Source organism: Camelus ferus, chromosome 26, assembly GCF_009834535.1.
Source record: "Camelus ferus isolate YT-003-E chromosome 26, BCGSAC_Cfer_1.0, whole genome shotgun sequence".
Lineage (NCBI taxonomy): Eukaryota > Metazoa > Chordata > Mammalia > Artiodactyla > Camelidae > Camelus > Camelus ferus.
The window spans coordinates 14,736,873-14,749,361 of record NC_045721.1 but is presented as its reverse complement, the minus strand read 5'-3'; the positions used below and the strand labels follow the sequence as shown (position 1 = coordinate 14,749,361).

The window sequence follows — 12,489 nt, the reverse complement described above, 5'->3', positions numbered from 1 at the left end:
ATGGTTTAAAGACCTAAATATAAGACATGACACCATAAACTCCTAGAAGAGAACATAGGCAAAACATTCCCTGACATAAATAACAGCAGTATTTCCTTAGATCAGTCTTCCAAGGCAACAGAAATAAAAGCAAAGATAAACAAATGGAATATAATTAAACTTACAAGCTTTTGCACAGCAAAGGAAACCATACACAAAACAAAAAGACAGCCTACTGACTGGGATAAAGTATTTGCAAACAGTGCAACTGAAAAGGGGTTCATTTCCAAAAATATACAAACATCTCAGAGAACTCAATTATCAAAAAAAAAAACCCCAATAAAAAATGGGCAGAGGACTGAAACAGGTATTTCTCCAAAGAAGATATACAGATGGCAAATAGGCACATGAAAAGATGCTCAGCATCACTAACCATCAGGGAAATGCAAATCAAAACCACCACGAGGTATCACCCCACACCTGTCAGAATGGCTATTATCCAAAAGACAAATAACAAGTGTTGGTGAGGATGTGGAGAAAAAAGAACCCTTGTACAGTGTTAGTGGGGATGCAAACTGGTGCAGCCACTATGGAAAACAATATGGAGGTTTCTCAGAAAACTAAAAACAGAACCACCATATGATCCAGCAATTCCGCTTCTGGATACATACCTGAAGAAAATGAAAACACTAATTTGAAAATGATACATGCAGCTTTATGTTCACAGCAGCATTATTTATAATAGCCAAGATACAGAAGTAACCTAAATGCCCATCAACAGATGAATGGGTAAAGACGTGCTACGCACGCACGCACGCACGCACACACACAGAATATTCCCCAGCCATTAAAAACAATGAAATACTGCCATTTGCAACAACATGGACAGACCTGGAGGGTATAATGCTAAATGAAATAAGAGAAAGACAAATACTGGTTCTCATTTCTATGTGGAATCTAAAAATTAAATGAATACAATAAAACAGAAGCAGATTCACAGACAGAAAACAAACTAGCTGTTGCCTGTGGGGAGAAGAAAGGGAGGAAGGGGCAAGCCAGGGGTAGGGGATTAAGAGATACAAACTACTATGTATAAAATAAATAAGCCGCAAGGATATATTATACAGCACAGGGAATACAGCCAACATTTTATAATAACTTAATGGAGTATAATCTATGAAAATAAGTGAATCACTATGTTGTACACCTGAAACTAATGCTGTAAATCAACTATGATTCAATAAACAACAAAAAACAAGCTATCTGAAATACTAATTGTGTAGCATTAATTCTATTACTGTACCTATGTCTTAAATACCTGGGGGGAATGTGGGGGTAGAAAGAGTGAGGGAATGAAAAGAAGAAATAAAGTGAAATAGAAGGAAGATATCTAGAATGGTCAAAGTGACACCGTGGGAAAACTCCACATCTAAAATTCATTACAATGAAGGCTCTTTAGATTTTGCCTCCTTACCTAAAGAGGGAAAAACTACAAAAAGTGTATATAGCCAGGACATGTTAGAAAAGAATGTTAAGCAAAGAACACAGGAAAGCAACTATGGATTCTGGTAGATAGTTTTAAAAACTGTCTTAGAAATACAAATAAATTTGTCGGTGAGAACCCTGAAAAGTACGCAAAAACTTTACTACTGAGTTATGTGAGTTTAAGGAGAATCTTAGCCCTTCTTTTCCGGGGCCTTTCTTTTCTCCAGTGGATATACACATGAGTGCTTACATTTATATAGCACTTGTCATCAAAGCATTTCCATGACCACTGCTTCATTTGACAGAGTAACTCATGCCTTGTCCCCTTCTAGGAATATACTGAGTATCAACTGTGAGGCAACAGGTGAAGGAGCAATGGAAATGGAAGAGAACCCTAAATGTATATGGACATAGTGTCACTGAAAGTGCGGTTTAACACAAATCCTGAACGCTAGAACTGTGAACTGGTACAGCACTTTGTATTTTTCAAAGCCTTTTCATGATGTCATTTGATTAACAGGATGGCCTTAAAAAGGCAGCTGTACTCTGGGAGATACAGTTCACTAAAGGTGAAGATTTCTAATTAATAATGCTAATTAATATTTCTAAATAAAATTTCAAATTAATATCTTAATATTTACAACTACATTATTTCAAATTAATTATACATGGTTTCCTAGATCTATATACTGGGGATAACTAACTATATGTAGGAAAAGTTACAATGCAAGAAATACATTAAGCATGTGAGAGAAAAGAACTCTGTTACACTGAAATATTATCCTGTGATTAGTTTTCAAAATAGCCAAATCAACAGCTTTTGGTTATAAACTGCTGGCCCGAAGGGTGTTCTGTTGTGGATATTTATGTGTCTGGGCAGATGAAATGAACTGGTAAGATAAGTGAATCTCTGTTTACATAAGAATCATAGTCATTTGTAGGCATGGATTTCCCTCTGTTCTTTAATGGAAAATGAGCCAGCTAGAGACACTAGCTAATATGAGGGAAAAACTAGACATGTAAAGGCAGTACACGTTAAAGTAACAGTAAGACTAGTGCAGCGAGAACAAGAAATGCTGGTTCTTCCAGGCAAGGTGACTGGACAACCATATTTGTACAGTGAAATAAGTGAAATCCAGAGCCAATTATTTCTTTGGCAGATAAAAAATGAGTTCTTTGCACTAAAGAAAGTTGAGCAAGAAACATGCCCATCTACAGAAAACAAACGTAAGGTTACCAAGGGGGAAAAGTGGTGGGAAGGGATAAATTGGGGGTTTGGGATTTGCAGATACTACTATATATAAAATAGATAAACAAGTGTATACTGTATGGCACAGGGAACTATAGTCAATATCTTCTAGTAACCTATAGTGACAATGTATGAATGAATAGGCATGACCGAAACACTATGCTGTACACCAGAAACTGACACAACCACTGTAAACTGATTATACTTCAATTTTAAAAATGGGGGAAAAAAGCAACATGCCAATCTAATTTTGAGTAAATATGAGAATGTTCTGTACATAGCATATAAAATACATATAACTAAAAAATAGTACAGCACAGCTATACTGTAAGAAAAACATCTTAAGTTTAATATATCCTCTCTCTGGCTAATTGATATGTCATTACTTTTCATGTATTGATTTTTTTTAAACACATTTTAAATTGTCAAGTAAGCCACAAGTAAGAATTCTGTAATAAATTCTAAAGCAAAAATGAGTTTGTCAATTTAAATGAAAATGCAATTCAGGGTTGTATGCAGGATATACATTTATTAACCGTGTAAAAGCGCTTACGCAAAGTGAATGCTACAAAATACAAAGAGTACCTGCACGGTCCGGCGAGCTCACTATTTCAGGCATTATTTCAACCTGCGTAGTAGGGTTCTCTCTCTCACTCATTCTGCCCTTTACTTCCTCTTTTACCTCTAACAAAATTTGTAACTTAAAATTAAGACAGACAATAATATTTAATGTCTAACCCTTCAGCAACAGCTACTAGAAAAAATATATTAAAACAAGTTATCTGCTGCTCTCAAGTCCTAAGTATTTTAAAACTAAATTATCTACTAAAATAGAAAACAACAGACCAGATTATAGCAGCTATTGTAACGTAAGTCAAATAAGCCAGTCCGATGAGGTTCACAGGTACTACCATGGTAACTAGGATATAAGTACAACTCTTCCACTGTATCAACCTTTAACATGCATGCAGAGAGAGAGAGACAGTCTTAATATGTAAGGCTTGGCTTGAGTACCAGAATGAAGTTTCTCCCCCTCCCTGTACAGTCTGGAAAACGAATATAGAACTCAAGTACACATTTAATGTAACTTGTGCTTCAACCTCCCTAAGTCAAGCCAGCTGAGTAAGAATACCTGTTTCTGGAGTGATAGTTTTCTTAACAGGTTTTATTAAAGTTGGAGATATATGTCTCTCATAATTTAAACTAAGTAGCAATACAGTAAACGACCTCATAAGGAAATCCTCATTTAATGTTCCCTGACTGGACATTACAGTCTTACACTGAGGTAACAGACAAGAATTACAAAGGAATGTCAACCAAGTCTTTTCTTAAGGGGTACACTTCAGTCAATTGCTGGACAAATTTAAAAGACTATTTGGAACAATTCTTCATATTTTATTCAAGGAGGAATCGGTAAGGTTGACTTAACTGTTAACTGGCTCTGTGAAGCCTTACTGGGTATACAGCAAGTATGGGAACTTTGAAAAGCTATTTTATTTAGCGATGAAGCTGCACAGTTTCATTACTCATCACTTCATCTGCGAACCTGCTGCTCTCTCACTACACACAGAAGCAACTACTAGGCTTTGGTCTAAACTATCATCTCAAAAGGCAAGGCTCTCCAAAGGCATACAGAACCTTAACATTCTGGTACATAAACCTAGTTCTATTAAATCTCTAAAGAGCCTGGTTTTTCATTTAAAATTAATCACAATGTCACTTTACTTGTCTGTGCAGAAATACTAATTATATAAAACTTACTTTTAGACTGAGACAACATAGATATGAATTGAAATTCCGGAAAATATTTCTCTAATAGATAATTATGTAAGTTCTAGATACTAAGGACAAGTATTCTAAACGTATTATCAAATTTGAATAGAATATTAATATACATTCTATAGTAACTTCACTGATATCCTGGATATCTTCATAACCTGCCCTTTCCTTGTGCAGGAATAAGACATGCACGTATCTAAAAGAACATTAGGCCAAATAGCAGCAACACTGGCATTAACTGGAAGCCTGGCCTAAAGGCTGGGCTTTATAATAAATAGTATATTTCTCTAACTCTTGACCACTGCTCTTCTCTGAATAGCCTAATTACACAGAACAGTGACTTGCTGTATAGAATTCAACATAATTTCCAAAAAGGATACTTTACAGGTAAGTCCAAACTTTATTTGAAACTACATTTTAAATTTAACGTTACCAAACATCGCAATGGGGAAAAAAAAAATCCAGACTTAAAAAAATGAAAGAAAAACAAAAAAACCCACAGTGTATCAAGGCTGGAATCTGTCCAGAATTCAATTTTTGATGTTTTAAACTGCCATGGGCAGAGATTAGCACACCTATCAAAAATGCAGTGTCAAACTAATTTACATTTTTATACAGATCAGAACACGTTTTATTTAGTGCCATTTTCATATACGCATTGACTATGTAAAGAGAGAGTTAGATGAGCCTCTGAAGACATCTCATATACTGTGGGCTCCCACTGTTTCTGAAAAACAGAATAATAATTAATGCCTTACAAATTATTTACTGAATTAAGACCTTATTAGAATTTAGTTTAATATTGCTCTCTTCCATTAAAACTTATACTTTTAACATAGTTATTGCAAAAGAAACTTAGTTTGCTATAATGATTTCCTGATAATATAGTAAGAGTTTAAAAAGCATAGATAAGAGTTCTGTTTTAAGATGGCAGACTGAGCAGATAGTTCCTATCTCTCAAAAAAAAAAAAAAAAAAAAAAAGAACTATAAAAATGAATAAATTCAGACCAACAAAAGAAGAGTGGTTGTGAGAGAACAGAGGCCAGGAGACATCAACAAATTCCCAGCATGCTCAAAGCAGGTGGGGGCATAGTGAAGAGTGGGGGAAGCTGCAGCCTAAACATACTAGGAAAGATGGCAGTGGACATGGGTACCAACGACGGACCTTACAGGTAGAAATGGGCTGAAGACTGGAAAATTAATTGAATGTTTGATATTTGGTTTGCCCTTTCCTTTATCCCATTTCTTAAAAAAACAAAACTTTTCTATGATTTAATCAACTGATAAATTGACAGAGAATAACAAAAAGGAAATTCTTGACCTTGATGCAAAAAACATTGCCCTGAGTGGCCCCTAAGTTGTGCTATTATACTCTTAAAGAAAGAAACCTGAGACTCACTTGGCTCTGGAAAGAATCATATTTATACAGAATTATCTTCAGGAAAGTATAGAAGATTTAATTATTACAGTTACAAAAATAAAATGTTAAGTATGGTTACCTTAATAACCTTAATAATGTAAGAATATAAGAAAAACTTAACAGAGAAGGCAGATGGAAAAGGGGAAGAGTGATAGTTGGGTAATGACAAAAGTTAATGGACTAGAAAATGTGTCTAAGAACAAAGGGAACATAAAAATCAAAAATAATATGAACACTAAAAGGAGAGGTAACTAAATACTTTGCACTTGAGAGACAAGAGGTGTTACTTAATTTTTAAACTTAAGAAAATTATAAGATGACTATTTAGAGACATAGAGGGTCTGTTCCAAAAGAACTGAAAACCAATAATTAAAAGAAAAGGACTCTTGTCAATCATAAACATTAACTCTTTTGTACCTTTCTTTAACTTGTGCATATGTTACTTCGTTAAAACTGAAGATTTTTAAAATAGAAAACAACATTATATGATACTACTATTTTATAAATTAGGCAGCTAAACTAAAATTTTTACAGAAATACAGTTCCTTTCTAAAGTTTGGCTTAAATCTTAACAGGTACTAGCAACACATTAAAAAAATAAAACAAAATATTGGTATCAAGATTCAGTAATTTTTCAATATGATATGGTTAAAACTGGTAACTCTTACCTGGTTCTTTTAGAGTCTGAGAATTCCCAGCTAATTCTTCAGTCTGCATTTGACATAATATTTCACCAGATAAATGGTTTTTCTGTTCTTCTTCTACCATTTTCTTCCTTAGATCTGCCTTTGAAGTGAAAATTAAAAATACAAAGTCATTTTTCATCTTAACAATATCTGTTATTTAAAGACAAGTTTAATTAAAGAGAGCCAGATACCTCAGAATATATTGTCAGTTTAAGCGGTAAATCTTCAACTTTCACGAAGTCTTCTTCATCAGATTTTTGACTTAGGTTACCAGATTCTGCTTCCTATAAGATTAACAAATTATATTTAATGGAGGCAAACCATTCTACCTCTGGATCAAAACCAAAGTCATCCATGCAGAAGAGAAAGTGGATTCTAATATATAAGAGAGTGTGTGTGTGTGTGTGTGTATACAAACACACACACACAAACACACACACATATACATATACATATCAGTAATTCTATCATATTTGCTTTTTTTCTATATTCAGCTCCATGAATAGAACAGAAATAGAGAGTTTATAGGAAGGGCTATACACATGCAACCTCAGGCATATATTTGGGCTTTTCTGTTCCCATTTTATAAAACAAAGAGTCAGTTTATACAGGATAAAGGAAGAAGTAGTAGTAATTACACTAAGGGCTAAAAATTAGAACGACTCTTATTTCTTGGTAGATCTACAGAACGCATCAGAGCTATATTCAGCAGAATATAAGTAAACATTTACAGACTTTCAAAATATCAACTCTAGAAGCTCAAATAGAAAGACGAGGTATAAATTAAGAAACTTAACTAAAGTTACTAAAAAACACCTTATACTGTTTTCCCGAAACTTGAAGCATCAGATTTATCTTCAAAAACCATGACTTTGACCATTTCACTTTCTTGTGCAAAGACCTTCAGTAATGTCCCCTGACTAAAATTCAAATTCAAGACCCTGTATGATCTAACTTTGAGTTAATTTAAGAGTTTCATGCTCTACCAACTGAGCTAGCCGGGCATGCTAACTTTGAGTTAATTTAGACTGAATGCCTCCTATAGCAACTATACAAACTTATCAAATGATAACAACAACAAATTAACAGGTAACTTTCAGAGTTTTAAATGCATAATTTTACTGGTAGTAAACCAAACAAAAGAGTTAAAAGAGTTACTCTTTCTACTAATGTCTTTGAAATACTATAAGCCCCTTGCTGAAAAATTATGAAATCATAACTGCAAGTGTATCTTTGGGAAGAAAACTGATATTAATTAAAATTAAGTGAAACACATTCCTTAGACCTAAAGGTACATTATTAAAAATCTCTTCATTTTTACAGACAAGATAAAGTTATATATAAAACATACATAACCCAAGGATCAAAAAAATAAACTATATCGTATAAAATTAAATTGAAACAAAGGTCAAGAAGTAAAACTTAACTAACTTATTTACTTCACAAATGCAGATTTGCTAGCTTACTTTTCTGTCATTCACTGTATAGAGAGAAGGACTCTGATGCTGCCAAATTGTTTTATTTCCCATCACATGTAAACTTTCAGGTTTATCAAAGATTTATGAAATGTTTCGGACTGCTGAGAAGTTAAGTATCAGGAGTGTGTAAGAGACAGAATCACATATCACTGTTCCTTCAGATCTCAACTTGAACTCTCTCAAGGCTGCCACATAAAACCTTTTTTTTTTTGGCTCTCAAAATTATAAAAAGTAGAATTTTAGGTTTTGTGATAGTCATCTTAATTCATTATCACCCTTCTGCTCAAGTTTAAAATTAGTTTGAATAAGAAATAAAAATGTTCTGACAGTTTCTAAACCTACCCACAAAGTGGAGTTGGTTTGTATGCTGAAAATGTTAACCTGCAAATGAAGAAATATGCACAAAAATGAAATATACATACATAGTCATTCACTAACACTGGAGATTCAGTATCAGGACTTCCAGCCAAAGAGCTTTCAGGAGTCTCCTGAGCAGATTTAACTTCTTTGACTCTAGGCACCAAGGTTTCAATTTCAGTTAAAGGTAAAGGTAAAGGGTTAGGCTGTTTAGATGCATCGATGGTAGTGAGTGAGTCCTTTTGGACAGCACTATTTAAATGTTGCTCATTTTCCACGATATTGAGGTAACAGGGTTTCACAGGAGTGCTATCCTGGTCATCTGTCATCAAAAGAAAGTATTAACATTAGTAGTATAATGCAACTGTCATAAAATTTTTACTATTACACCAAATAAAGACTAAATATGTATGAATGAGAATAATCAAACGCTTAAGACCCCAAAGAAAAGGCAACTAGAAATTATCTGTATCACTGGTTCCCAAATTTAGCTGACCAGATTCATATGGGGATGTTTTAAAAATCAGATTCCTGAAATCCACCTGCTTTCTAATGAAGTGGGATTTTCAGATGTAAAGCCCAGGAATGGGTATTTTTTAAAAGGTTCCACATTTGTATCTAAAGGTATCTTTGCAGAATTTGTCTCTGTGTTTAAGTATCTGTCAACTTTTCTTTAATAGCTGTTTGCAGAAACAAAGTCCTCATGTTTTTTACAAAGGATTTAGTGAGAGAAAAGAGACATACATCAGTTCCAAAGTATCTCTGAACTTCCATTAACTAAGAATTTAATTTGTTTTGTTTTGTTATTAAGCACATTAAGGACACTTCAGATAATCTTGAAATTGGAACTTACTTAGATTTCTTACCTTTACTAGTAGTGGGTTCTTGTTCTGATGGGACATTTTTGCTTTCTGTTGATTCTTCAAAGTCATGTTGTGGAACCTAGAAGAAAAAAGTGATTATCTTGAAGTAAGGCCTAAATATACAGTCACTGTACCAGAGATAGTTGGTATATGTGGTTTTTGTCCAATCTTGAGAACTTCATACAAGGGAATTTTAAAATATCTTGTAAAAGTGTTTCAGAAAAGGAGGCTGTGGTTGCAATTTCAAGTGGCTAAAAAAGGTCTCCTTTTCTTAACCTCAATAATACAAGAACTGGAATATTATGAATTATACTTTTTTTTAAATTAATTTTTTTTTTCAGACCAGACTCTATCTTAAATGAAACTAAAAGACACTTGTTTATATGTAGATACGAAGTGAAAGGGAGAAGAACTGACCGGGAGGAGAGGGACATGAACAAAGTCAAGTGCCTTCTGCAGCAGGAGAGAAAAGAACATTCACCTCATAACTGGAAGTACCCAATTCTAGGAAGGAAGGAATACAGTGGTGGGGTGGGAGTTGGTGACAACAAGGTGGTAGCACTGGTGGTTGTTTAAAGCTGCTTAAGGAAAATGTGGACATCTAGGTTCCCTCCCCCAACCTCAACAGATTATATTTTGGAGAAACCAAACTAGTGAGCCTCAGACCTGAGGGCCACTAGGGTAGAGGTAGGCTACAAAAAGAACAAATGAGGACAGGATAAAGTATCATGCTGAAACAGAAGGATCTAGTGCAAGTTTATATAATGGTGGGACCCTCAGCCCGAATCCTACATCTAGTTCCAGAATACCATTAGCCAAGGAGATAAACCTGATCTTAGGCAGGAGACTGGAGGACCCTCCTTACTTTGGTGAAATTAAACCCCAGAGAAAAGATGCACAGGAATCGACATTTGGGATTTTCTATCAAAAAGTTATCTACCTGAACTGACCTACAGTGAAGCCCAAAAGAAATCAAACTGGGTTTTTGGTATATTATTCTTTAATATAAGCACCAACGGTACAGTGGATATTTGAAGAAAGCCTCCAAGTAGGTAAGAGAAGATACTGCTTCCATGAAGTAATAGGGTGCTACAAAAACATAACAATCAGGGGAAAAAAAGTATTTAGAAATAAAAAATAAACAAGTTGAAATAAAAATAATTTCATATAGGTATTAAGATCAAAGGAATCTCCCAGAAAGTAAAACAGAAAGGACAATGGGACAATAAAAGAGAAGAGAAAATTATTATTAGGTAATAATTATTATTAGACCCTATGAGGGCTAATAATGCCTGATAACATTCATTCCAGAAGGAAAGAGAAGAGAAAATGGTGAGGAAGAAATTAAGAAAATAAAATTTACCAAACTGAAGAACCTGATAAAGTGTAACAGTGTAGTGAATGAAAAAAAAACCTGCAACAATGTGCATCACTGTAAAATTTCAGAACTCCAAGGGTAAAAAGCTTACAGAGCTAGAAAGAAAAAAGGATATAATACAAAGAATCAGAACTAAGGAAGCCCCGACCTCAACAGCGATACTGAAAACTAGAAGACAAAGAAGCAGTACCTTCAAAGACCTGAGGGAAAATAATTTTCAACATGGAAGCATTATGTTTTCTTAGACACAGAGTCTCAAAATATTTTATCTTTTATGCACTCTTTCTTAGATGTGCTCCACCAAAATGAGGTAATAAACCAAGAAAAGGACAAGACTTGATTCTAGAAACTGAGATCTGATACAGAACAACAGAGGAGATTCCCAGGCTGGAATATTTACAGGCCCAAAGAAAAGCCAAACCCAGAACAGAGCAAGAAGGTGGAACACTCCCGGAAGGGCAAAACCAAGACTGGTTCATGTAGAAAATTGAGAGGATTATATAGCTATTGGTGGGCATAGCAAAGACTCAAGTATATGATGAAAGATAATTAAGTAAATTAAAAATTGAGACAATTATTAAATTCAGGTGGAAAAAATACACAAGACTAAGCAATAAACAATATTTGCTTAGTTCAACAGTCAGTAATATTTACATAATTTGGTTAAATCTAAATATTTGGTTAAATATAGATTTAACCAAAGATATAATTACATGAGGTAGACAGGATTAATATAATTAAATGAGTCACAAGTGACCTAAAAATCTTCACCTGCTATAACAGGAAGTAAAGAGGTAACGTCTAATACAAAAATGAAAAAACACACACACATACGGACCAGATACAAGGAGGTAAACAGGAGATGAAATCATACAAAGTGTTGCCTCCGGGGCAGCATGAGGTGGAGGTAGGAAAGGGAATGACTTTTATTTTGTTACGTACTATCTCTGTTTATGACTAAAAAAATATAAACATAAATTAAAAATCCAGATCTTCTGAAGTAATCACATAGTTTTTTAAGGACTCATTACCAAAAAAAAAAAAAATTAAAATTCTTTAAATGTAAACCGTTTGAGATTTCAGTAAGGACATTAAAGAAGTTTATATTCATGAAAATGAGACTGGGGAAAGCTGTAAATTGTAACATCCCTGAAAAGAATCTGCTTTTAGTAGTTACAGTAAGACTGGGGGAAGGTGTGTTAGTCGCGCTGCAATACCTGGTCGTCGTGCTCATTTTCTTCTGTGGTTTCAGTGTTAGCCTGAAGTGAAGTCTGGACATCTACAGGTCCCTCTTCAAACTCTTCTATTTCCTCATCTTCATTCTCATCTTCTCCACTTCCATAATTAGTCAAAGCCTGAGTTTCAGCTTTGGATAAATCTAAGTTGATTAATACACGATTTTTAGTAAAATTTCAGCAGTTAGTTTTAATAATAGTTACCATTAATTGCATTCCTGCATGAGCAAGGGCTTTACACACAGTATCTGAAATCTTCAAAACAGTAAGTACTAGAGAACTGTGAGCACAGAGGACAGGTAATTTAGTCAGGGTCACTCTGGAATTCAAATCAGAGTTGCTGGACACCTAATTCTGTATTCATTCCACTCCACCAAAACGTTTCAATAAGTGATCTATAAAGAACTAATGTATAAACCTAGCTGAGAGCCTGTAGACTTACTAATAGACACTGGACACTCTTCACTTTCTTCATCTTCCTCTTGATCAGAAACATCAGATCTCACATTTTTGGGACCGTCACCATCATAAACCTCAGATGTTTGAGTCTGCTTAACTGTTTCAGTCTTATCCTTGTCC

At 34.3% G+C, this 12,489-nt stretch overlaps 1 protein-coding gene across 22 annotated transcripts in view; it reads right to left on the bottom strand.

The window, feature by feature from the left end:
- Nucleotides 1-3,222: 3,222 nt before the first annotated feature.
- Nucleotides 3,223-12,489, bottom strand: part of PCM1 (pericentriolar material 1) — an 81,149-nt gene continuing 71,882 nt past the window's right edge. For all 22 annotated transcript variants that reach the window (XM_032468609.1, XM_032468606.1, XM_032468608.1 and 19 more), the window contains 7 exons: nt 12,353-12,488; nt 11,893-12,053; nt 9,301-9,376; nt 8,500-8,756; nt 6,791-6,883; nt 6,582-6,699; nt 3,223-5,219 (listed from right to left, as the gene is read on the bottom strand). In XM_032468609.1, coding sequence (XP_032324500.1) covers nt 5,194-5,219; nt 6,582-6,699; nt 6,791-6,883; nt 8,500-8,756; nt 9,301-9,376; nt 11,893-12,053; nt 12,353-12,488 — 867 coding nt within the window. In that variant the 3' untranslated portion in view covers nt 3,223-5,193. The remainder of the gene's footprint in view (nt 5,220-6,581; nt 6,700-6,790; nt 6,884-8,499; nt 8,757-9,300; nt 9,377-11,892; nt 12,054-12,352; nt 12,489) is intronic.